Source organism: Taurulus bubalis (assembly GCF_910589615.1).
Source record: "Taurulus bubalis genome assembly, chromosome: 17".
Lineage (NCBI taxonomy): Eukaryota > Metazoa > Chordata > Actinopteri > Perciformes > Cottidae > Taurulus > Taurulus bubalis.
The window spans coordinates 4393687-4420863 of NC_136605.1; the positions used below are offsets into that span (position 1 = coordinate 4393687).

A 27177-nucleotide genomic window follows, 5' to 3' on the forward strand; every position below is an offset into this window, starting at 1 on the left:
CATGGAATCAGAGGAATGCATGCAGAAATTACACATATATGTATAACACAGATTTATTCATCCAACATTTCATTTAGTTATTGAAGCTTTTGACAAAAACGAGTAAATACATTATTTAAAATAACGTCTCATCTCGTGAAGAAAGAACCTGTAAGACGTTCAAATCAGGGAGTAAAAAGTATAAATTAAATATTTTGTTTCATAGTCACAGTCACGTGATATGTTGCAGCAAAGTGCTGTGCCATTCATCGTCAGTAAGTCCCTGAGGGTTCAGGGTTTGAGGGTTCGGGCCTTAATACTCGATGACGTCACGCTCCTCTGGTTTCTATTCTTTGAGAGAGAGTAGCTCGCGCTCACAAACGGACCAAACGTATCGGAATTCCTCACGCAGGGGTCGGCGCTCCCTTTGAACCCGTCGAGGGAGGCGACCACTTCAAACAGGGTATGCGTTTTAATGTGTGCGTGGCAGCGACGTCACAGGGGAGGAGTCGGATGCGCATCGACGGTGCGCTCCGCTCGCGCAGGATCCTCACAGACTAGCGCGTGCCATCACCTAAGGAGCACTTGACAGTAATTAGGCGACGCCAACTTCCGCGCGGACTAAACCCCTGAAAGCTCGGTCCCCCCAGGTGTTCTGACGCGGTGAATGCATGGTGGTAGTGCTGCGAGCACCTGCTGAGCTGCTAACAGGTGTCGGGACGCGCGCGCGACCCGCCCGGGGAGAGAGAGAGAGAGCAAGAGAGAGAGAGAGAACATGTCAAATGGGAAAGACGCAAATGCTGCAGAAAAGTGAGTACGCGCAACAACAAAAGTTTGTCTTTCTCTAAAAGATTTCATATCTTAAATAGTTTCTTTGCCGAAAGTTTGGGATTCTGTGAATGAGGAAAAAACAATAAACCTGTGCAGGAGAGAAGTTGCTATAATAGAACATTTACCAGGAAATGCTTTTTTTTAGTCGTCGTTTCCTCGTCTCCTTCCTTGTCTCCTTCTGACGAAAATAGTTCCAGCTCCAGACAGCAGCGGGGTCTGAGGTGGTAAACAAAACACGGCCGACTGAAAACACAAATATGTAATATTATATTGATTTAGAATATGCAGGACCTGCATATTCTAAATCAATATAATATTACATATTCTGGTCCAAATTAAGTGTTTTCAGTCGGCCGGGAATAGGATGTTGATCCTTATTGCATTGTGTGTTTTGTGGAAAGACTTCAACTTTTATTGGGTTTTAGACACACACACACACACACACACACACACACACACACACACACACACACACGGCTACGTCGCCCATGTTGTGTGTTGTGTGCTGCAGCTCCTCATCCTCGATGACTCTGAAAGAATGCCTGGACGAGTGCATGGAGGCCCTGGACCTCTTCCTCAACAACCACTTCAACGAGAGCCTGGAGAAGCTACGGCCAAGGTAACACAGTGTACCCACGGTAACACAGTGTACCCACGGTAACACAGTGTACCCACGGTAACACAGTGTACCCACGAGTCACGCTTTGGCTCCTCTGGGTGGGGGGATTGAACCGCGTTGCCTTCAGGTTCCTGCACCACATTCACGGCGGTGCGTTGATGTCGGCCGTATTACCCGACGCTCCCGCAGCGTGAGGGTGGCCCCTGTGAGGGCCCTTGGGTTTTCCAGGATACGAGGTGTTTGCTGAAGCTGACACCCAAAGGCCTAACGGATCCGAGAGCCAACAGAATGGCAAGCGGAGCAAAAAGATAAACAGTGTGCACAAGACTTGCCTGGGAACGGCAGCAGGGAGGAGATAGGAAGCGTAAAGAGAAGCACATATATTTCACTCTTATCTTTTTTTAAATGCATGAAGGCCGGCCTCTCGCCTCTTGTTTGCTTACAGTGTGACGTTGTATTGATTACTGCTACTCCACATCCCCCCTATGTAGAGTCAACGAGAGCATGTACCACGCTCTTATCTACGCCACGGTGCTGGAAATGCAGGCCATGATGACTTTCCAGCCGGAGGACATCAGCAACGCGGGAAACACCATGAAGAAGGCCCAGGAGGTCTGCCAGAGGTCAGTATGGTCACGTGACCCTCGCTGTGTATCATGTTGTGCTCTAAAAGCGCCGCTAACTTTTTTTATTCCCCCTCAATCCGTGAGCCCAACAGGCAAAGTTAACACAGTTCATTTCCATGGCCCGATTTGAATGCGTTTGCATGAGAGGAGCCATTGTAGCCTAGCGGCTGCTAAGATAGCAGTGCTGGATACATGTTTTAATTAGCGAATGATTGCTCTTTGCAAATATGTGGTTGTTGGGAATTAGCAACAGAATAATTATTATTAATTTTTTGATGCAGAAGTATTGTTTGGGGTTTCAGGTTCCGACGGAAGTCCCCGGGTTTGTCTAACAAGTCGGCCGGGGGTTCGCTCACTGAAGGTAAAAAGTCCACAGTATATTCTCTGTGTACTTTTAATTAGATTTGTTTTCCATATTTCAATGGCGATAACGTACAGTTGTCATATCCATTTAGTTTTCAATTGGGTTTGATTGCTAATCTGTGTAACTCGCGGTATCGAAAGAGAAAAGAAAGGCCCATGCTAATTAGCTCGGGGTTAGCAACTTCTCCGCATCAACAGTGCTTTTTTTTTTTTGTCGACTTGCAATTTTCCACAGACATTCAACACCCATGGAGAAAACAGCTCTGTGAAGCTGAACCCAGGTGCAGTGGTGCTTTTAAAGAACACAAAATGCTAGCATGCTACATTAGCATGCTACAGGGCTGCGACTGACAACAAACCTTTAGCATTTATGGTTGTGTTGTGTCTCGGCATCTCTGAGCTGGACAACACAATTATATGGCAAACGTTATCACAACGACAATCCGTGGCGGACTCGAAAAGGCCGCTGAGGCTGATGGCAATGTCGTGAGCTTTTTGCAAATATTTGGTCACGAGACAAATTGATCATGTCACTAAATAAGAGGACGGAGGATCACCAAATAATTACAATTCATCCTGGAACATGAATGTCTGCAATTGTATGTTATTTATTACTAAATGTGTGTCTGTGTGTGTATGTCTGTGTGTGTGTTTTTGCAGTGCAGCTTCATGCTGAAGTGTGTTACGCAGAGTGCCAACTCCAAAGATCTGCTCTCACCTTCTTACAGGTGGGGAAGGCTCAGCCACTATTTACACCTCCTATGAAATATGTATATATATATATATATATATATATATATATATATATATATATATATATATATATATATATATATATATATATATATATATATATTAGTGTGTAAGTATCTCCTACAGCACACTACAAGTCCCCACATGATCCAGGTTTTCAAGACTGTATAATTCTAAATAATTATGTGAATATGTGGCATGCAAATTCCACTTTATCATTTCCATTTTATAGAGTGAAATCTAATACAAGCATCTCATCTCAAATTAATTCGCCCTCTTATTTATTTATGGGTTTATTTTTTGCAGGACGAGAACATGGTGAGTTTCATCAAAGGGGGGATCAAAGTACGAAACAGTTACCTAATTTACAAGTAAGTGAAGCGGTAATTAGTGAATGTTAATGTACAATAAGAATTGTTCCAAAAGTATGTCTTATGGTTAGTATTTAAGGGACACCAACAATAGACCTTTCATAGTTTTGTAGGAAACTTATTAAAGAGTGACCATCATTATATCATAGTTTTGTCATTGTTTTTCTGTTTAGTTTAGTTTTGTATTCATGTTTTTTTTGTTGTTTTTTTTTCATGCAAATTTATGCTTTTCTTTCTTTTAAAGTAAATTAAAAAACATTGTAGTACATTTTTTCCCACCAAATAGTATCAGAATCAGAACCATTTATTGCCATGTAGGTTTTCACATGCAAGGAATTTGTCCTGGCGGGAGGTGCGTCACATTTAACATTAACACACTGGGAGCATTTTTATTTTTTTATTCTTAGCTACATAATGTAAACAACTATACGATCATGGCCCAAAATCGTACAGCGTATCGGGAAGGGAGGTTATAGAAAAGAAAAGGATGCTCTTGAGTTGCCTTATGAAGGATAAAGGTGTTTTTGGAGCTTGAGCAATAGAAGGGACAAGACTCTTAACCTTGTGAAAGAGCAAGTTTTAAACAATTGACACATTGTTTTCTTCATCCAGAGAGCTGCATTCCTTCATCAAGTCTCACAGCTGTCTGGAAGGACCCAGCCACGTGCACCTGGAGGGAGGGATATCATTTGGAATAGGGGCGTTTAACCTGGTACGTGTTTTTTAAGCGCCCTCGGTTCACTGTGTGTTGTGAGTAACCGTGTGTCTTCTTCATTCACAGACACTCTCTCTCTTTCCTCCGAGGATACTCAAAGTCTTGGAGTTCGCGGGATTCTCCGGAGACAAGGTGCGACATTCTCATTTCGTCCGTTTATGCGTTTTCACTCCTTCCCTCTCCATCACACTCATGGGTGTGGTCCCGTCGTGTTTTTTAGGAATACGGTCTGTCTCTGCTGCACGCCGGTGCGACGGGGATGAATCTGCGCTCCATGCTGTGCGCTCTGCTGCTGCTCTGCTACTACACCTTTCTCACGTTCATACTGGGTAGGCCCGGGAACCCGTCGCCCAAAAATCTCAGATTTGGATCGTTCAGATCTGTGCGATAAGCTGCACGATGTAACATGTGGCGTCTCTGGTCTGTCCTCTCAGGCACAGGCGAGGGAGAGGTGACTGAAGCGGAGAGGCTGCTGAAACCTTTCCGTCTGCGCTACCCACGGGTGAGTGTCAATGGGGATTATTATTAACTATTCATAAATGGCTTTCTTTCGAAGGCAAAAAAAACTAGGGACTTTCTGACGTGTTAATCCTTATGTGTGCTATCTAAGGCTACGACAAAGATGACTCATTCCAAGCTACGCCAATGGTTTGAACGAATGAAGCCAATGCAGAAGTGCCTTTAAAACTTGTATCTCTCTACTGACCAGCAGGGGGCGACTCCTCCAGTTGCAAAAAGAAGTCAGATTGTATAGAAGTCTATGAGAAAATGACTCTACTTCTCTCTTGATTTATTTCCTCAGTAAACATTGTAAACATGAGTTTATGTCTCAATCTGTAGTTTCAAGTCTTCCTCAGTACAGCATGATGTTGATTTAGTAAATTATGATCATTTAGAGATCGCCACCTTGTGATTGACAGGTCACAAGGCGTCTCTACGTCACTCCTCTGCCGTTCAAATATGTTCACTGTTTGCAAAAAAGAAAGATGGCGACGGCCGAAATTCAAAAAGCCAAACACAAGGCTTCAAAACCACAAACTACAAACCATTGAGTGATGGGACGGCGACTACATCCCTTCTCATAGACAGTCTATGGTTTGGAAGTGTTGTGAACGTCTAGTGGATGGAACAAAGCACATTGGGATACACACACACACATATATGTTTTGGGTGTTTCCATCTTTAACAATGGAGAGTCAGAGACTGGAGGAAGCTACCGCAGCGTCCTAGCTGTGTGCACGTTTAATTTAACCTTCCTCTGCGTTCTGAGAACTTTGTAGATGGTATATTGATGCAGAGCTACCAACTCTCACGGTTTCGCCGTGTGACACACGCTTTTGCATGTTTTCACACGCACTCACACACACAACCAATTTCTCACGGCAAAAAAAATTCTGATTTTGGGCCGAGGCGCGTTCGTTCCTTTTCAAACTCCCGACGATAGATGGCGCTAAGGAGCGCATCTGTAAACCTATTCGCTGCATAGACGTCCTATTTACCCCAAAGAGTCCCGAAGATTTTCAAACAGACACAACCGCGGGAGAAACTCAGGAGGAGCAGAGACTAAGGCACACCTGGGCATCTTACGGCCCGCGGCTCTCCCAGTGTGGCCCGCGTGAGGTCAATCGAAAATGAAAAATAAATAAATAAGGTGCACGCCATGAATGCAATACAAACGGCACTGCTTTTACTTTGAAGGCGATTTATGTATGTGTGCGCGCGCCTCCCAAGGAGCCTCGCGCTGCAGTCTCCGCCTCCAGATTGAAAATTAATCACGGAAAGCCGCCGCAGATCTGACCTGCGGTCTGATACACTATGGCAGAGCACTTTAAGTCAGTATCACTTCCATCCATCCATCCATTATCAGCCGCTTATCCGGGGTCGGGTCGCGGTGGCAGCAGGTTCAGCAGGCCGACCCAGGCTTCCCTCTCACCCGCAACACTTTCCAGCTCATTCTGGGGGATCCCGAAATATCACTTCTGGATTTTTATTCTTCTCTCAAAGAGGAGAACTTTCCTCACATGAGGAAAGATGCCAGAAGATGTTGGTTCTCTTTGGATCTACCTACATGAGAACAAACATTCTAGTGATGAAGTTCAACAGATCAGATCCTCTCTCTGATACCTGTCAGCTGTCCTTCATCTCCACCTCATTCAACCAGACTTCATGCTCTTGTTCAAGACAACACAGACTGGACTTTTCTCACTGAGTAAGAACAACTGAACTGAACTGGAAATCATCAAAAGTACTTATTGCTTTTGTTTAAAGTTAATAAATTGCTGGTCTTTAACATACATATTTAAGGTACGGTTTACATTTTTTTTTAACTTATTTTCATAGCCTTATTGTAACATGTATTCTTACCAGTAGCAGCTCAAAACCATATAATTTACAGTTTATTTAATAAAGTAATAACATTCATATTGAGTTAATTGAATGACGTTCAGACTATTGGTTCGGCCCTCCACAACGGTCCACATTTCTCATGTGGCCCCTTGGGAAAATTAATTGCCCACCCCTGGACTAAGGTATGTTAATGACATGTGGTTCCAAAGCGCTCTTTGGTGACGTGGTTGATTACGTTACTGTCATCTGTCCATCGTATAAAGCCCGCCCTGACAATTTGATTGGTCCGAACAATTTTCGATTTTGGATAATTTCTTCCCAACGGAGCAGTGACAGACCGAACTTCCAGACCTCAAATGTTGTGGGCGGGGCTAAGTTCGGCTGGTACCAGGCTACATCTTTAGCATACCACCCAAAAATCCACTAGAATGCATGAAATAACATCAACTTAAACCAAAATGTCCTTGGGGTGGACCATCAGCTATGTCTTTGCTTCACAGAATGTAACCAATGTTGTCCATCTCCAGTAGGCCGCCCCTATCAACGACTTTGGGCCCCACAAACCACCAGAATGCAGGGTACAACATGGGTACAACATGGGTACAACATGGGTACAACGCCAAAATAATTCCAATTTCCTGATATTTGAGCCACCAACGTGTGTGGCTGCGTGCGCGGCAAGATTTTGGTCACCCCCGACAAAATCTCACTCCAAGGTTTTTTGAAAAGTTGGCAACTCTGTTGATGTCATTTTGAATAAACTGTAACAACTTGTCATCTGTTAATACATTTATTAAACGGAAATATGTGTAATCATCAAAACCCCAAACGGGAGCAAACCGCCCAGTACAGAGGAAATTGACTATGCTAGCTTGTTCACAGCTAGCTGTTTCGTTAGCGGTTAGATCCCAAAGCTACTCCAGCTCATCGCCTAGCTTCTAGAATCATTGGGTTACTCTATTTACTCTGTTGTCTGGCAAACGGTATACAGTATCCCCTTGTAAACTCCCCTGGTTTTAAGACTCATCCTACCTCACTAAATAAAACATGTAAATCATGTTTTATGAGGTTGTGCAATAGATGCATGACATGGTGAGAGGGCTTCTGTAATATGCTGCTTGTTCTTATTACTGGTTGCGTAATATGTGCAATCTAGTGGTTATGATGCGCTTCAGTCCATGTTGCTTTGTTTATGTTTGTCCGTTCTTTTGAGGCAGCTATATAAGACGATATGTTACGTGTAGACGGACATTAAAGTAGATTGTATTGTATCGTAGGGCTGGAGGAGGTGGCCCAAAATATTCTCACGATATGTTTATATTGATTGATGTCGAGGATAAACATTTAATAATAATGCCCATTCTACATATTTAAAAATGGTCTCCTGAAAACCGCGCCTTAAATGAGCCCCAGCAGCCCGCAAAACGGGATCTGAATTCTTCATCAGGAGCTCTTCCTCACTCTCCAAGTCCTCGTACTCTCATCAATCGATAGCAAAGCCACTGATGTGACATAGCAAAAAAAAACATCAGTCTGGCCTTACAAGACCATATAAGTCCATTTTACTTGTTTAAAACACAATTCAACCATAAATATGACTCAAAAATGACTTGAGAGAGCCCCCAAGTTATGGAAATATCAATTTTCATAGCCCTAGCTTGATGCCACACATGAATGGCAAACCTTTCTGGAAAGCTTACGACCTACAAAATCCGTCAATACCTCCATCCCTTGTCAGACAAAGCCTCAGCCAGGCTTGGTGTGTTTTGCTGCATCTGCTTGAGCAGAGCCCTTCTGTTGTGGAACCAGATGCGTCCAAGGTCCAGGAAGAAAGTTAGGGCATTTTAGCTTTCAGCGGATCTAAAACTACGGTTCACGAAATGTGCACTAAATGAATTACTACAAATATTTAACTTCACTTAATCAAAGTCAAACTCAAAGTAAAAAAAAACGATCATATTCATAATTAAAAGAGGAAATGCATCTTGGAAGTTTTTGTTTTCGGAATTCTTTCTTTTTTTGTTTTTCTTTCCAATAAACCAGTATAAACACACATACTTCTATATGAACCTCTCAACTGGTCTCACAAGTGTTTTCTGTATATTATAGCTTTTGAAATTATTCAAATAGCCCTTGTGGTTGAGGAGATAATCTGGATTTAGTATGGGTATGCAAAGCATTCGCAATTTATGAGAAAACACGGCTTGTGTTTAAAGAAAACCATAAAATGTGTTTTATAATATACAATAATGTACTATCCAAACGCGTCAGGTTTTTGAGGGTTGACTACACATGAACATGCACCACACTTCTTGTTCCAATAGTGAAACATTTTGTGGACAATTTGCAGCAGCAACAAGTAAACTGCAGCGGAGGCTACGGCGTATCGACTGTCCGTCTGGTGTTTTTGTAGTCGAGGAAATCTGGTTAAAAAATAACTTTATCGGAAATAAACCTCATAAATGTTAAGATGCGTATCGTAACCAAACATTTTGCTGGTTTGACCAGGCTTTTAAAGGGAACTGCGATGATATTACACTTCAAGATTAGATTACTGGTCATGGGTAAAACAGAAAATATGAGTTGCATTATGGGAAATGCAGGAACCAGTGTTTTCGGACTTCACCCATACTAGGGAGTAAAAGTCAGGATATGACGGGGTCTGCTGCATCTATTTTGACCATTTGGATTTCAATGCGTCTCTTTACTATACATCACTTAAGTACTCCATTATATGTAGATTCCGTTTTCTTTTTACCTCATTTTTGTATTTTGGGCCATCATTTCTACATAATTTAATAATAATGCATTGATTGCCCGGTCAGACTCGGCTACTTCCTGGTCCAACTTTGACCCGCCATACTTGCCATTTTTAATGCTTGCTTACACATTTCCTTTGCAGTGATGGAAAGTAGTTCAGATCATCAGGATGAACAACATTGTTTTCTTTCTCCGTCATTTGTTTTTCCTACATCTCAGCAATTAGCTTGAGTGGTTAGAGTGAGCACATCATTTATGTAAATTGCCAATAATTGTATGTTGTACGCCAATGTTTGTATTGCATCTCCTGCCAGTTCCTCAATCACACTTGTGTTCTCTTTTCTCTGGGCGCCACCTCGTTTGTGTAATTGTTCTATTTTCACACCTTCATTGAGCTCTTTCTTACAGATCCCGCGTTCCACTCACGCGGTTTCTCTTTTCTTTCCATCGTCCAGTCATCGTCCCGCCCTGATTACATTTGTCCGACGCTCACTCCACCTTCCTCGCACGCAGTCGCTTCTGAGTCCCGAGCGCCGTAGAGTCTTGGTTTTAAACGCTATCGCTCCTACCGTTCCACCTGACTCACATTCTCATACATTCACAGTCCCTGTTAACACTCCACCTTTTACCCACACTATGCCCATCCCAGAAAACAAACTCACTGCTCTGACACAATGTGTACAAAACCAGAATGGAAATGTCTTGGTTCCCAAGAGTAATTGCAATACAACAGGTCTGCCTGCAGATAGGTGGTTATATAAGAGACAGATGAGTGACGTGTAATACTGTAACACTGGAGGCTGATAAGTATCCATCTATATATCTGTGTTTCCTGTTTCTTCTGTCCAGGGAGCAATATTCCTCTTCTTTGAAGGCAGGACTGAAGAGATCAAGGGGAACATTGATGAGGTGTGTTTCATAAATGTTCTTAATGGGAAGCAACATTTTGTGTGTCTGTCACATTGTTACGTATCCCTGTGCTTCACCCCTAAAATGACCATTTTGTATATAAATTACTCACCGCATGTCACCTTGAATTAAAGTAGAGTATTTTTTCCTCTCATGCCTCCACGGTGAATGAAGAATTAAAAAATGGAGAAAAGTATTTTTTCCATTTTTTTTATATGGCAACCCTTCTGGTACCTTTTGTTGATGATAATAAATACTACATGCCTTTTCTAAGTTTTGAACCATTCGAGGTAATGCCGGGTGAGTGATCTGATATCCGAAGGGTCGTGCGGTATCCCTTTAATGTGCTGCCAGGCGGTGGCCCTCTTTGAGGACGGCTGCAAGGCCCAGCAGGCGTGGAAGCAGTTCCACCACATGTGCTACTGGGAGCTGATGTGGTGCTTCACCTACAAGCGGGCGTGGAAGATGGCGTACTTCTACGCAGACCTGCTGAGCCAGGAGAGCCGCTGGTCCAAGGTAACGGGACCCGGGGGAATCCGGTCGGGGCGATCTCTCGATATATAAACCCGTGTGTTGAAAATCATCTTGAGAAGGAAAAATGAGCGACTCCCGACTTTGTGCTTTCTCCCTGCCAGGCCATGTACGTTTACATGAAAGCTGCTTACCTCAGCATGCTGCGGGAAGACGAGTCCAGGCCTTTTGGGGAGGACGAGGTCGAGCTCTTCAGGTAAACACACACAGTTACATGACTTATCCCGGTACGACACTGTCCTGAGGCTGATGAGATACTTGCACTTTAAACAAAGTGAGGCTTGTACCTGTCTGTGTACTTTGTGTACTTGGAGGATTAACGAAAATGCACTGGAAGCCATGGGAATGAGGTTTGCTTGTTGGCGTTCCAGTGAAAAGGTCGACACTTGTATGGAATGACAGAAGTCACTGTTGGCTGCTAAATAGTGACCCAAGTTCCCTCTTGGATGGCATGGAGGGACATTAAAACGCCATGTATGAAAAGAAATTAGCTCAATAATTCTATATTATTCTTTAAACAAGATTTGTTATGTTTTTGAACAAATATATATAATCAGTGGTGGGCCGTGCATTTTCTACCTAGGTCTGATATCGTGTGTGTATATATATATATATATATATATATTACACAAATCTATGAATACCACTCTATTGGAACATTTTTAAACCGAGAAGTTGGTCCCCACTTAACCTGTATAGATTTTAGTCCCCTCTTTGCCTACACAAAATAAATAAATAGTAATAAACGACACTTAAACTTTTAGTTTTCCTTTTTTTTTTTATTTGCATCGATGAATTACCACATTTTTAGACCCTTCCGCTGATGCTCCCAGTATTCAGACACATAACATTGATGCTCCATAATGCGAGCGCTCAGTTTCTGGTCATACACTCAGCACAAATTCCTCTTGATAGTCATGATATTGTTGTGCACAAAGTATTTTATCACTTTCCAGTCTCTTCCATTGTCCTTGAGAGTCGCGTTTTCATTCAAGCATCTTGTACAGTCCACTTTTCCTGGAATCTTCATTTCCTTTAGGAAGTCCTTGAAATGCTCTTTGATGATTTCTCTCTCAGTCTGGGACCAGGGCCGCCTTGGCTTCCCTAGAAAAGACCAAAAAATTAAGAAAAATTGAGGAATGAAGATGTCAAAATGTTTCATATAGACATTATATTTTTAGAGTCAAAGGAATAAAGCACCCTTTTGACTTTTAATGGACTGTGCTGATTATTTATTTATTTCCCTAATTTTCTTTGAGGTAGCAGCTTTTCCTATAGCTGCTACAGTCTATAGTCTATCCTTTGAGTTCCTTTAATTCATATGGATAGCAATAAATAGTTTAAAGTTAACTTATCATGACCAGAAAAATGTACCGTAAAAGTCGGGTTCAAAGGCGCTCCTACCTCCGGTCAGTGTCCCCGCTGTAGCTAGCTAGCTAGCAGCAGCGCTAGCTAGCTCCCCGCTGCTGCTACTGGACGAGTCTAGCCGGGGCCTTCGGTGGTTGTTGAGGAGCTAGCTGGAGCGCTAGCTGGAAGCTATCAGGGACACTGACTGAAGGTAGTAGCGGCTTGTAACCTGACTTTTACGGTATACATTTTTAATAAAATGTATAATAAATCTGATTGACTAGTTGAAAGTGAGTGATATAGTACATGCAGTGACAACCTACCTCCCGGCCTTCTGGTAGCAGTCTGCTCTGATCGGACATCATCTGAATCAGAGTTGTTGGTCTCCTCTTCAGCTGCAACACTTTTCTTTGCCACATGGGTCGTCCATTCCAGTTCAATCAACCTGAGGAAGTTGTCTGCTCTTTCCTTTGCGGCGGTGTCCCCTTGACGCAGAGCTTCTCCTTGCAAAATATATGAAACCTTCACAAGGGAATGCCGCAGTTTAAGGGCTGTTGAGGGAACTGAGAATCGGTTCGTTAAGCTATCGAACCAAGTCATGCTTCTTACAGCCTCGAGTACTGCGTTGAACTTTCCTGGGTTGATCAAGTCCTTCAAAAAGACGACGTCTTCGTCAGATTTTCTTGCCACCAGAACAAGTCTGGCGAGTTCCCTCATCTCATTCCGGATGTCTGCCTGATGTCGTCCAGCCGCTTCGCCTTTGAGGAACATTCTCTCTCCCAATGAAATGATCAGCGTGTCCGACTTCACCACTTGAGCCACGGCGTCATACGTCATGTCTTCAAGAACTTTCTTCAGTCCGTCGGAAATTGCGGTGTCCGTGGGCAACATCAGGGAACATTGTGACTGAACTCTTCTTTTCACCGGTCCGTCCTCCTTCACTTGTAGTTTGCAGCGCTTGTGATGTCTCCAGAGGTCGGTTCTGACGTACATGGCAAGGCAGAACTTGCAAGGCAGGTAGTCTGTCGCTGCCGTTTGATAAGTCGCTTGCCGTTTCGGTATGATTTGTCCTTTTCCAGAGGACAGGACCGAACAGTTGTGCTGATAGTTCCCCATGTTTCTAACTTTGCCCAATAGAAGAGTTTGCTTGTCTCGTTGGCACGCGAGTGCCTTCGCCACTTCAGCTTTATCCGAATGTTTCTGCTTGAGATGTCTGGTGATCTTTGCGTACGGCTTCTTGCAGTAAAGGCAGTAGTTCCTCTTGTCATAGATCCGCTGCTGTGCCGTGTTTGAGGACATTTTCACGTTGATATGTTGTTGATCCATCGCCTTTGGGATGTTTGAAGGTCGTTTTCCTTGGGTCACTTCCTCTTCTGCTACTTCTTCCTCTTGTTGTTCTTCATCTGACGCTTCCAAGGAAAGGAAAACCTCTTGCTCAGTGGTCTGAAATAAAGAAATGTAACTTATTAAAAATAGAATAAATTCATACCCGTTACCATATGCATTTTTGACCAACTCTGGTTACGTAATTAAACCGCTAATTACCGTTCCACACACAGACGATTCCTCTTCAGAGGAAGAAGACGACTCCATCAGGTCACTGCTAGTTATCTCTGGATGATCACTGAAAGCACTCTCTGAGATATCCGTCTCCTCTCGGGTTTCGGGACAGCTCTTTGCTGTCGGTGTACGGTCCTGTAACAATAACAAATGAAAAAAACATTGCATGACTCCACACATTAAGTGTGTAGACTAATTTCGTAGCCACTGTTCATATATAATACAATTGGCTAATCTAGAAAATGATTCACAAATGAAGATACACACATCCTGTTGATCCCATTTAGCCATAAAGCAATTCAGCTAATTTCCAGGATGGTTTTATACAACCAGAGATATTAAATAGATTTGCCTTCGTATGAAACGTTGCCTCCATAGTAAATAAACATTTTTATAACCCAACTCTACTTCAACACAATTAAGCACTTACTTCATTTCTATTCTCATTGGCAAAGTTGTTGTTGGTTCCAGTGTCTTCAGGATCACTTGTCAAACCTGTGAATGAAGTAAAAGACGGGTTCATTTCCACGAATACTCATATTAACATATAATAACATTCATAGAGAGTCAGTCCTGAAACGTACCTGTGACGGCCTGAAGGCATTCCTCAAGGGAAGGACAGTCTTCAAATGATCTACTCAGCATTCTGGTAATGATGTTTTTCTGGCTCGTCCATCTTTCTTCACATTGAAGAGTGAAGTTTCCTGTTCTGACATTTAGATAAAGCCCAACTTGATCCTGGGAGTAGGGCGTCATCGCTTGATAGGGGTGCTGCCCATCAGTCAGGATGTAATGCAACAAGCACCCTGCTACCTAAAATGCAATGCATCGATTTAAAACAATGTCCACTAACAGTGAAAATCACAGCGGTCATTTAAATCATGTTAAAGCTGTACTTACTTGGATATCTGATTCTTTCTTGTATTCTAAGAATCCAGCTTCCTCAAAACTGGACCAAGATATTTGGCCAAGATCCACTTTTTTGCTGACTCCAAAGTCTGCGATGAACAGTTTACTGTTGATATCTGTAGACGAGTAAAAAGGTTGTTGATAATATACCATTTAAAACGACTAGTATTATCAAAATGTATGCATAAACATTTTTATCACCGGGTGAAAATATTTTACCGAACAGAATATTTTCAGGCTTCAGGTTTCTGTGCAGAATCCCATGTTTGTGGAGTTCCTGGAGTCCCAGTAGTAACTGCTGGCATATTCCCAGTCTCCGCCGCTCGGTCAGACTTTTCCTCTCCGGAAAGTCCTTGTTTTCAATCAGCTCCTTCAGACTGTACTCGCAGAGCGGGGAGACGAAGCGGGCGAAGAACGCGTCTTCCAACACGGCAACGGGTTGGAAGAGATGTTCTGCTTGTAAATGTTCTGAACACAGGAAACGAGCCATGTCCAATTCCTTTTTGCAAACGTGTTTGGGAACTCGTTTCACTGCCACCGGGGAGTTGTGGAAGAGTCCAGTGAAGATCTCTGCACAGTTGCGTCCATCTGCGATCTTCATCGTTGTGTTGACGACGAGGTCATCCACTTCCATGCCAGGGTCGGAGTCGAGGCTTTCAAAGGCAGTCTTCCATCGTGAGTCCTTCAAAAGAGCACAAAGCCTCAATTTAGATGACGCCAAAACAGCATAAAACATAATACCGTGTAGAGAAAACATGTCTTCAGTGAATACAAGTGAAGAAAAATAAACCTCCATATGTCTTTACCTTCTTTTCGGTGTGCTCATCACAGAGAAAAGCAATGGTTTCCTAAAAGACATTAGATTTACAGTGTGAGATTAATCATGCAAGTTTGAATCATTTACAATGTTTCATCAATCATCCTCCAAATCTATTGTTTATGCTGCACCATATAAGGGTCACTTTACATTTAAGGTCTCAACCATATGCTTCACAGGAAGTTATGCCAGTGAGCAAAGCATTTCTACAAGTTTGATCAGGGTGAAAGAAGTCCTCACCACTTCGTTGAGTGATTAAATCCCTTAATGGCATGTAACAAAATGTGAAAATATATAAATAAATACATACATGTTGGCAGACCCCGTAGTCGTAGACGATTTCTTCCCCTGCGTTTATTTGCGTGATTGCAAATGCACACAGATGGCTTTTCTGTTGGTCCAGTATCTGTTGGTCACATATGTGTTATTGTCAAATAATATTATGTTTAGGAGCATATTAGAAGGACAATGACAAATAAGGCTTCTAAAATTAAAATATATATATATATATATATATATATATACACACGTATATATAAAATAATAACAAAAATATTTAGAAATAAATATATAAATATTATTTTTAAGAGTATATTAGAAGGACAATGACAAATAAGGCTTCTAAAATTAAAATATATATATATATATATATATATATATATATATAAAATAATAACAAAAATATTTAGAAATAAATATATAAATATTATTTTTAAGAGTATATTAGGAGGACAATGACAAATAAGGCTACTAAAATTTAAATAATACATCTTATTTATTTATTTGTGTGTATATATATATATATATATATATATATGAATGAATGAATGACAGGGTAACTTCACTGCATTACTTACTATTTTCATTTTGCTGTTTGGCTTGATGTGATCATCATTGATGAATCGTCCAAGTCTCGCTCTGGTCTTACTGCTATCAACGCTGCAGAGGGAAATTATTTTTATTACAGTTTAAAAACATGATTAAACAAAGTTGATGTATAGTTAGAACATTCATGCAATTGTGCTCACCAGAAAGTCTGTCCCAGAAAGGAGTAGAAATACAGGAGCGCGGCCTCGGCCTCAGAGCGCTCTCTGAACAGAGACGCTCCTGCAGCGCCGCTGACGTGTCGGCCAGCAAACTCCAGCAGGAAGTCTCCCTGCTCCATGGTTTTGGTGGCAAATACCCCATATCCTGGTTAATATAGGATGAAAGGGAATAGTGAATTATATTATATTCAGCTGCAACTGTAACAACATGCCATGAACAACCAACACTAATACCTCAGCAATTATAACACTGGTGCATTGTTACTTTAAGGTGTGGATTAAGAAAAGGCTCGCTTTGAAAACAATTACTGTATCTACATCTATGTAATTACACATAACTGTGTACACAATGATACAGAGTATTCATCCTCTAAAACGTTCTAGCTGAGCGTTATGAGATGAAATAAAGAGTGAAAGCATGGGGAAACACCAGAGCCGCCATGTTTTTCTTTGTTTTAATTTACTTCATCAGCCTGATGGTTTTGTTTATCGTCTACAAATAAGAGGGGCATTGGTTTTCATATCTAACTCCTGACAAGAAAGCTAATAGATGCATTTACCACAGGGTCAAACTATTCCTTTAAACTATTCCTGGGCAGCACCTTCATGTCAACATGTAACAGTTATACATAAAATACAATGCAGACACTGTAATGATGCACCATTTCCTGCTTTACCATTCACTGGCAACTTTAATGACATGTTGTACCTAAGTACGTTTTGAACAGATAATCTTATCTTACCTTTCTCCTCACTGATGAATCTTTTCTCAAACATGTCTTTATCTTTCCCAGAAGCAATGAAGTGCAACGCTTCTTTCTCAGGGAAAACTCTTCTCAGTCTCATTTTTCTGTGAAACATTTAAGAATATATTACACATGATACACTTTCTTGACTAACTTTCGAATAAATTGATTCAAAATACAAATTAAGTGATGAAAAGCATCATCACTTAGGTTTTGATATTAAATTACATTCTTGATGTATAGCCCAAAATCACAATTGACTAATTTGCCTCAGAGAGCTTTACAATCTACACACACGACTTCCTCTGACCTTTGACCCTCACATCGGCACAAAGCAGTGTGACCAACAAACTGAACTGTAGAGAACATACAATAAGGAACTTACCTCTCGAGTGAGAATAAAGTAGAACAGTCTCGTGGCTCAGTCACCGGTGCAGAGAGCAGAGAGTCCTGTGAACCTTCTGAGAGGATCCCAAAGTACCCACATGTGACCCGCTATCTGCACACTGATTGGTCCTCAGAATGAGACGGTCATTGCTAATGGCATACTCATGTAAATGTGATACTCTTTCCTTATTTCATTGACTGAGTGCTATTGAAACACATGTGCAGTTAATTTCAGCCTTTTAAAAGATTATTCTGGTTCTTATTTCTCTGTGAATTATCTAAGAATATATTTTACATGATGTACTGTCTTGACCTGTGACAAGTTTTTTTTAAATGCTCATTTATACAATTGGATGAAAAGCATGACAACTTGTGTGACTGAAAGTTTATGAAACGATCAGTATTTTTACTAAATAGTTCTACCAGCAATCTGAATTGGCGCAACCATCCAAAGGGAGTTTATAATGAGTTCACCTCTGTGTATGTTTCATACAATGACCTTGTACATGGTCTCTGTAATAAAGTCATACTGTACGCAATGTGACTTTATTACATAGTTACACTGCTTTTTAGGTAGAGGTACCAGCACACATGTGCTTCACTGACCCAAACGTTTACGGTTGAATGGGGGATATGCGGTCTCGGCGAAAAGAGTGACTTGGAGCGGGGGAGGGGTGTGAATCTGTGCCAAGAAAGATGTGAATAGTCCTCAAGTGTCTACAGAGTGGGATGGGGTCCTGATGGTGTCCATATTGGGCTTCAGAGTAGCTAACTTCTGATGTTTTATTAGAGAAGTGATAGTTTCACCAGAGACATTACACGACAAGCTACTCAGGGAATATTCATTAAACAAGGTATGTCACATCAAAACACGTCTATTGAGAAGTCTGGTTTAGAGAAACCAGCATGTTTGTGCTCAAGATAAGTATGTAAACTCAGATCAATTTGTAATAGTTGGTGTAGAAACGGTGACTTTGCGAGCCGTTTACAGATTATACGGACATTAAATGACCTGCACATTGTGGAGTTAACTAATCACTAAAGTAGGATGACTATTCATTTTTGTGTAGTGATTAAATTTAGTTAGTGGACTTCATACTACAGTATTCGCTGTGCCTGGTTTTACACAAGAGTTGAGATGATTATCTGCAGCTGTGTCGACTCCGCCCCCCGGCTCGTTAGTGGAACGACCACCAATAGAAACTACTGGGCTCAGGACCATAGCAGGTCTCCATTGAAGAGTTTAAGTTTTACAAGTCAAAAAGGTCCACTTACCTCAAAGGTAGAAAGAAAAATAGCACTTAGTCCCTAGTAGACTTGGAATACAGACCAAACACTTTAACCCTCGCTGGTTTCCTTTGCGTTTCAGTCACTTCCTTTGCGTCTCAAACACTTCAGATAGGAAAAGACAATACAGAGTAATAAGCTAGTTGTAGCGTTAGACATTCCTGCAGCTATCTCCGTTATTACAGTCACCAAATGGTTAGCTAGTAGCTCCTAGTAGCTAGCATTCACGGGAGAAAAAGGGCAGACTACCATCGTCTCTTTGGTCTGGGAACTCACTGACTGTTTATACTCATAAGGAATATGCTCAACACTAGTAGACCTAATACATCAGATACAATAGTAATCTTGCAGAGAAACCTCTTCAAAGAATGTAGTACAGCAGTCTGAGGTCTCACATGCAACAGAGCATAAGTACAGGTAACGCGTCACAAACCCTTTGGGATCTGAACGTGTAGAGGAAAGAGTAGAGAACTACATCTACATCTGAAGGATGCAGCGGCCTGGAGAGATCACTGCAGGCGGATCATTAGCTCACTCCAAACCAGAGAGGAGTTGTGGTCATCAGAAATAATAACAGCCTAATATTATTCATCACTAGTGAGACAATACAGCGTCAGAGGCATGGCAATGTCTCAGCTGGTCCAAGCCAAAGAATCTCATTTTAGCGACTCACTGCTGCTCATGTATGTCCAATGCACGTCTGTCACTAAATCTGATGCACACCGTACTTCTAAAGTCATTTAATATGATCATTTTGGCCACAGCAGGTGAGAAGAAAGTTCAGAAAACTGTAATTATCATGTGCACGATATTGATTTCTCTCTGCAGACACATAGCAGGAAACACGATCTTTGCAAAAGGGAAAAATTATCTCAGAAATTCCCCTTGAACAACTTCTTGACAATAATCCGGTGTCTGTGTCCTAATGTAAACATGCAGCGGCTGAGTGTCCCTCCATAGCGTCCAACAGGGGACAGGGTCATTGTGTTCAGCTACGCATGTTAAAGCAGCCAGATGAGCACTTTGTGAAGACGTCCACGTGCAGAAAGCTGTGATTACCATCTGCAGAGCCAGATTCACCTCGGCTGAGGGTCGGTCGCTAACCGCCCGTCCCACAGAAAGCTTTCAGCGTCACGTCTGACGTCTCCTGGTCGGATTCATTGTTCACATACATGAGGGGAGATGCTGGAGGTCACAGCTACACTTCACACTTGTGCTGAGAACGCCTGAGTGAGCGGCACGTGGAAATATCTCACTTGTTTACATTTTGTATATTTAATGTAGTTACCACATTTTCTTTCTGATGCCTGCAATATGTGTCACATAAAGATGAAATTGTAATAGTCGATATAAAGATTATACTGACGTTAAATTACATCACTGAGGGAAATGCATCACTATTTTAGACTTCAGTCATTCTTTACAGTGCAAGTGGGAACATTGGTCGTTGTGTTATCTCAATACATGAAGCTCTTTGCTGGCTCCAAGAGAGGCTGACCAATGACGATTCCATATTCATGGGGTGTACAGACCAGTGTATACTTACTAATTATGATCAGTACTAAGTGAAAATTAACTTTAGTTGCTTACGTGACCCGTTACAACTGGAGTCCTCTCCTGTGTAATCAGACAGCAAAAACCTCAGTTTTGGAAAGTAGCTTTTTAAGAACATTTATTAATACTTTACCAGAGGGAATTAGCAATTGATGCCTTACATTCAGCCCATACACATCTGGCTTTGAATATGATAATCAATATGATCATTTCCTTCCCTAACAGCCGTACAACCTGCCCTTAAATCTGTCCTTAAATACACACACACACACACACACACACACACACACACACACACACACACGGCCTCATTCAGAACCAGCGTAACAAGATGCAGACATTTTACTTGTAAATTTATGTATAAAGTCTTGCTTTGCGCTCTAAAATAGAAACGTCCCCTCTTCGCCTGGAGTCACACTGGTCCCCTGTTGGATAGGATGGAGTGACACTCACTCAAAGTAAAACCATCAGTGTTTTGCTTTAGTAAAAAGTGAATAATTTACCTGCATGCAGACATTTTGAAATAGGCCAAAAAATGCTTGAACTAAACTTGTTTTTTTTCATTTGTTTTCTGAAGGATAAAGAGTTATATTTACTGGAGAATATGAAAGGTGTAACTTATTTGTAGGCTAATGGTGCAGCATAGTCATCATAAAGGAAAAGTCACAACTGCATGTGTCTTTATCCATTCTCACAGACAAACAATAAAGTATGTGTGTCTGTTTAAGTGCCACAAACTGTCAACAGCCCCTGTGTGAAAAATTAAATAATTCCTTCTTCTCAAACCTCTCTCCATTCTCCCCTGTGTCTTCAGACAGGTGTCCACCTTCAAGCAGAAGATAGCAGGGAAGTCTCCCCCGACCGAGAAGTTCGCGATCCGCAAAGCCCGGCGCTACAAGGCCCGCTGCCCGATGCGGCTGCCGGTGCCGGTGTTGGTAAACGCTCGGCTCAAACGCTCACAATGCGCTTCGTGTTTCGCTGCCAGCGGCCGTCCAACAGCTCTTCTCCGTTTGGTTACAGGAGATGATGTACATGTGGAACGGCTTCAGTATGATCAGCAAGCGGCCCGAGCTGACGGAAGGCATGATGCAGACCTTGGTGGAGGCGGAGCGCACCCTGCTGGAGTCTCCCGGTAATCCACCTGGTGTTGCCAGAAGCAATGCGCCGAAAAAACAAACCGCCGCTCGCCCGAAATGTAACAGCATAGCATGTGACGGCCGCTCCGCTTCCTCCTCTCAGACAACGAGTATTCGGTGGACGACCGCTGTGTGATCCACCTGCTGAAGGGCCTGTGTCTGAAGAACCAGGGTCTCCTGCAGGCGGCCGAGCAGAGCTTCAGCAAAGTGTTGTCCAGGTGAGTTGTTCCCTGAATGCAACGCCAAAGAACCCGGCATAACTTCTGTGAACAGACAAAACATCAGAGTGCCGGTGACGACCCGGAGGCAGCACTTCACCTTCAAATGAAGCTCAGTGCAAAGTCGTAAAAGCTTTCAAGGTCGACTCCATCTGCATCGTGTGTAGTGTAGGAAAATAACTGAGAGGGTTATTTGGGTTTTTTTGACGTTGGGTTCTGCGGGGGAAGAATGACTCCATGTTTTTGTCAAGAGTCGGGTGGCTGTGAAGAGAGCGGGATATAAATGCCTCAGCTCTCAATGCCAAACGGCCCGGTACTCAAACCGCCGGGCCCGTGTTACGTGACAAAAATATTTCAGCCGTGAAAACGTACGTACTTACACCAGAATTGGGATGTTCAGAATACATTAGGAAACTACAGAATTACATGGCAATCTCAAAAAAAAAAAAGATGGACTTGCCCTTTTAAGTTTATTGTTCACTTAGCATCAAAATTCTAACTGAAGCTTTTCCTCATGTCTGACATTTAAGAAATTGTCTCACTACTCGTTGAAATCACCTGTAAAGACTAAGGAAGCTTTCAAGTAGTCATAAAAAAGAAAGTAAAGAAAACCTCTCGTACAAGGGTTCCAGGTATTGACTTAACTTGTGTGTAAAATGTGACCGTCACCGTTCATTCACCTTCTTCCCGTGTTTGCTCAGCGAAAAGAAGATCCGGTTCGACCACTACCTGGTGCCCAACTGCCTGGTGGAGCTCGGCCTGCTCTACATCGACCAAGGCAGGAGGGACGAGGCCATCAAGCTGCTGCACAAGGCCAAGTACTATTATTATTATTATTATTATTATTATTAAGTACGAACAGCGAGACGGACGCGTGGAATGTCACTCTGCGCTCTGGTGCCGTAGAATATGAAGTCAGGACAGAAACACAGCGCTGTCATTGGTGCAGGAAGTACTTTCAGTACCAGACCACTAGAGGTCGCCCTCTGCCTATTAACTCTGCACCTGAAAGGCCATCAGGAGGTACTAACACGGCTCCTGATGGTCCCCAACTCATTGGGTAGAAGGCCACTCATTCAGCAGATTGCTGCTTTAATTATGTAATATTTCATAAAGCACCACCCTTTGGATGAGGGCTTTCTTTTCTGTTGCCCTGCTAACCTTCCGCCTCCGTCTCGAACCTGTAGACAAAACTACAAAGAATACTCGATGGAGTCCCGCACGCAGTTCAGGGTCCACGCCGCTCTGGCCAAACTCAAGGCCGACCCCGGGGAGGAGGAGGACACGCACATGTAGCGGGACGGCTGGAAAGGCTCGTCACTCTCTGGACGTCATCTCCCGGCTGATCAGCTCGATACCCAGTTTGTTTTTAACCTATAACCATATTCAACAAGTGCATGCTGGGTATTTTATCACTGTTCAGGTATTTCTTTTTGGGTCTTTACTAAGATATCACCGGTTTTATCCCAGACTGGAGCGTGACAGTGTTACGAGTTGAGGGAGTGTATGTACAGTAGACTTTATTTTATTTACAATGTTTTTATGGTTTACACTGGAAATTAAACACTACTCAATTTGTAATCAGTTGATTGAAAGCCACCATAAATATCTAATGTAAGAAATGTTCTGATGGAATCAAGTGTATAAGAATGGCTGTATTTTACTGTATTAAAGAGCTCTTGTGATTACATAATGGAGTGACATCATCATGCTGCGCGGATTTGGAACGACAACATTTTTTAGGTTCATAGTATTTCAACTACAAAACCCAATTCATAAAAAAATAATTTCTCATTCTGTACGGTTGCAATGGAAATGCTCATCCCTTCTTGGTGCAAGCCGTTTTTGTAAAGTGCATGCAATGTATATGAAATATTTTTGCATCAATAAATTCTCCATACAAATTATTACTTTTGTCTTAATTCATCCCAGAAGTACGAGCATTCTGTCGCTTGTTATTTATCTTCCTTAAATAAAATGTAAACATGCAGTCTGTACAGAAATGTATTTATTTCAGTGACAGCAAAATACATAGAGGTATTGAGAAATAAACATTTAATTAAAGTATTTTTTTTACAGAAGGAAAATGAGTTCTTGAATCCGGGTCGTTACAGACGCCATCAGGTCAAACGACCCCGCCGTCATCCTGATCCTCTTCAGTGCAGCACGCCGCCCGTCTTCATTAAATAGTTATTCATTGGGCTCGCCCCGACACTACGAGGAGGCGGCAGGAGGGGCAGCAGCGGCGGGCCCCGGCGCCTGCTCCGCTTTCTGCCTGCGCTTCATGAGCTTCGTCTTCTTCTTCTCGTCCTTTTCCAGCTCGGCGACCATCTCCAGGAACTTGGGGCTGCGGGGGTCCACGGCGTAGCCGAAGCGCTCCCGGGCCTCGGCCAGCAGCTTGGAGCGGCGGGCCGTCTCTCCCTTCAGCTTGATCTTGGCTTCGCGCTTCTCCCGGCGCCAGTCGGCCACCATCTTGGGCATTTTGGCCATGTTGGCTGCGATGAGTTTCTCCCTATGGGGGGAGATTTGGGAAGGGGGATTGTTTAATATGGCGCGTTACGTCTCCACAGCTATCAGGTGGGCTGCTGGGACATGTTGATGCAGTTCATGGTCCTCGCAGGATGAACTGGAATAACTTTGATCGCCTGATTTCAGTTGAATCTCTCGTAACTCAAAACCAGTCCCACAGTCCATATTATAATCACAACACATGATTGTAAATGCCCGTTTACACACATTAATAAAAACTGACTTCAACTAGGACTGAACACTATTTACTTAATCGCAAGGAAACTAGTGTTTGTCACAGATCCCTGCAACAATCACACCATATGAACATTATAGTTATTAGGGCAAATAATACTAATCAGGTCTCAAGTGCACCAACGGTCAAAAACAATCTCATTTAGACCTTTCTTTAAACAGTTGAACCCATGGACAGCTGTTACATACAGAGCCAGGAATTAGTCAATTAATTTTCTCTCGATCGACAAAGAAATGAGTTTGCGACTCGGATAACTGCTTAAATCCTTTTTTTTTAAATGCAATTAATTTTCTCCGTTTGCAGATTCTCATTTGGGAGGATTTTGCCTCCTTTGTTTAATGTGACCATGAAGTGAACATCTCTGGGTCTTGAACTGTTGGTGTGTGGAAACAAGTAATTTGACCCAAAGTGACAAGAGTGCAATAATAAAATATAAAGACAGCCAGTTGCATTGTGGGAAAAGTAGAATACAGCTTTTCTTAAGAGTCAGGGTATCTCTGATGTCTCTTGTGGAAGAGAGTACCCCTTTAACCGTTTATTTTACCAATTAAATTACATGTCCTCAACTGGACCGGCCTCTAAATTATATTTAGAACAATTGTTTAGCAGTAGGTGTCTAAAATATCTTAAATTAAGCTCTCGGCGTCCTGTGAATGAGGTGGTGATGCGTTCATGGTGGTAGGACAAAAGTAATCCTCGACCTGTGTTTGCTGCTGGCTTAACTTCCGCTGCATTCTCTTATCCCCGGGATTGTCTCCCTAATATTTACCATCACATAACGAGAAGTGACTTTAATACGTAATATTAAGTAAATTAATCGGTTTTGGCGGCTTGTCCGATAATTAGCGCACCTGCGTTAGCGTACAGGACCGTTAGCATCACTTACTTCGCCGTCCGCTTCTCGGTTAGCGCCCTCTCTTTGACCTCGATGCTCTTCAGCATGACCTCCAGCGGACGATGCCACTCGTTTTCCTCCGCCATTATCTTGTCCAGCTGCTCGTGGCTGGGCCACAGCGAGGCCGGGTCGACGCCCGACGCGGAACCGTACCGACCGTACAGCTTGCTGTCATAGCGGCCCGTCTTCTGCCACTCGGGCGTCTTCTCGCTGTCCTTGTCGGGGATGTACGGCTCGCGGAGGTTCAGCCTCACAGGTCTGTGGTTATAGGACGCGGTCTGCAGCAGGAGCCCGCTCCGAAAGTCCGCGGAAAGGACCGTTTTTGAACATGAAATCCCCTTTAAAGTCCTGCATAACATTGCCGTCCTCCTGCACAGCATGGACGCCGCCATCTTTGTTCCTCCACTAGAGGACCCAGCGGTTAGGCGGAGGTGACTACCGCAGTGCCTGTTCGTTTTCTGCTGTGTTTGTACAGGTTGACATTTACTTTAAATATTACTTTAAAATGTTGCATCGAATATAACCAGCAAAAAAAGAAGAGAAAAGGCATGTGTCATACCAGGATATTCTGAGTGGATTTTCAACATTAATCTGGTAAAATGGCACCAAGATAAGAAGGCAATCAAATGTATTCTGTACCAATGGGACAGTATTTAGAATTTTAATTTGTTTTACTATTAGTTTATATATATATATATATATATATATATATATATATATATATATATATATATATATATAAAGTTAAACAAATTAAAATTCTATATATTGTCCCATCTAGTATGTGTGTGTGTGTATATATATATATATATGGTACTTTGTACATGCACCCATAAAAGAGATTACATTAGAAAAATCTGCATATGACATAATCATTTTAAAAAAGGAGAAAAGTTGTCAATTAGCCTCGTTGATCGACAGAAAATGATTCAACAAAACATATGTATATCAATTCTCATTTAATGTGTTAGGACTGTTCAAAGAAAACAAGCAATTCCAAGACTTTGCTGCTTTTGTTTATAAGCGCTCAAGGACAGCTGACAGGCCAAATCCATCTAGAGCGAGACTAAAGATTAAAGTGACGGTACATTACTGTTAGCGGTGGCTCCAGATTGAAGGAATGAGAACACATAAATAAAGGAGACCGCATGCTTTAGCACAAGATGGGGATAATATTCAAGATTTAAGATATTTGTATTATCATATGCACAGTAACAGACAGTTCCTCCGTACAATGACATCTTACTTTGCGAGGCCCTCCTTCCACACAGAATTACAATAACCTAGATTTAAGGTAAAATATAAATACTTTCTTTGGTTAATGTTAATAGTATTTTATATGTATTTTTATACATATATATATATATATACATATATATATATATATATATATACAAAACTTCTGTCAAAGTAGAAGGAGAAAAAGCATTTTTAAACTCATAAGGTGGTCAAATATGGTGCAAATCTTACACCGTGTCTTCTGGAAGGTTTAAGATAAGATAAATTTAAATAATCCTTTATTAGTCCCGCAGTGGGGAAATTGCAGGATTACAGCAGCAGTAGAGACACATAGTAAATTAAAAAATCTGTAATATAAATAAACAGTAAAACAGTAATAAAAACAGTAAAGAAGAATACAATAGCAATATTAAATATACAGACGGAATTTTAAAAAAGTATATGAAATTACTTAAATGTATTATATATT

General features: G+C 42.0%; 2 protein-coding genes across 2 annotated transcripts; one reads left to right on the forward strand and one right to left on the reverse strand.

The window, feature by feature from the left end:
• Positions 1-754: 754 nt before the first annotated feature.
• LOC306750066 (tetratricopeptide repeat protein 39A) lies at positions 755-23697 on the forward strand (the record flags this gene model as incomplete). The annotated part of the gene is made up of 18 exons (XM_079233456.1): positions 755-789; positions 1322-1429; positions 1921-2052; positions 2358-2416; positions 3079-3146; positions 3478-3542; positions 4155-4254; positions 4324-4389; positions 4478-4586; positions 4692-4759; positions 10213-10272; positions 10627-10788; positions 10908-10999; positions 21271-21391; positions 21477-21588; positions 21696-21810; positions 22512-22628; positions 22998-23697. The coding sequence occupies 18 exons, from the start codon at positions 755-757 to the stop codon at positions 23104-23106; spliced, it is 1698 nt and encodes a 565-aa protein (XP_079089582.1). The 3' UTR covers positions 23107-23697.
• A 103-nt stretch (positions 23698-23800) lies between these two features.
• gadd45gip1 (growth arrest and DNA-damage-inducible, gamma interacting protein 1) lies at positions 23801-25861 on the reverse strand (the record flags this gene model as incomplete). The annotated part of the gene is made up of 2 exons (XM_079232740.1): positions 23801-24322; positions 25461-25861. 2 exons carry the CDS (start codon positions 25859-25861, stop codon positions 24025-24027), a joined length of 699 nt encoding a protein of 232 aa, XP_079088866.1. The 3' UTR covers positions 23801-24024.
• Positions 25862-27177: the final 1316 nt, after the last annotated feature.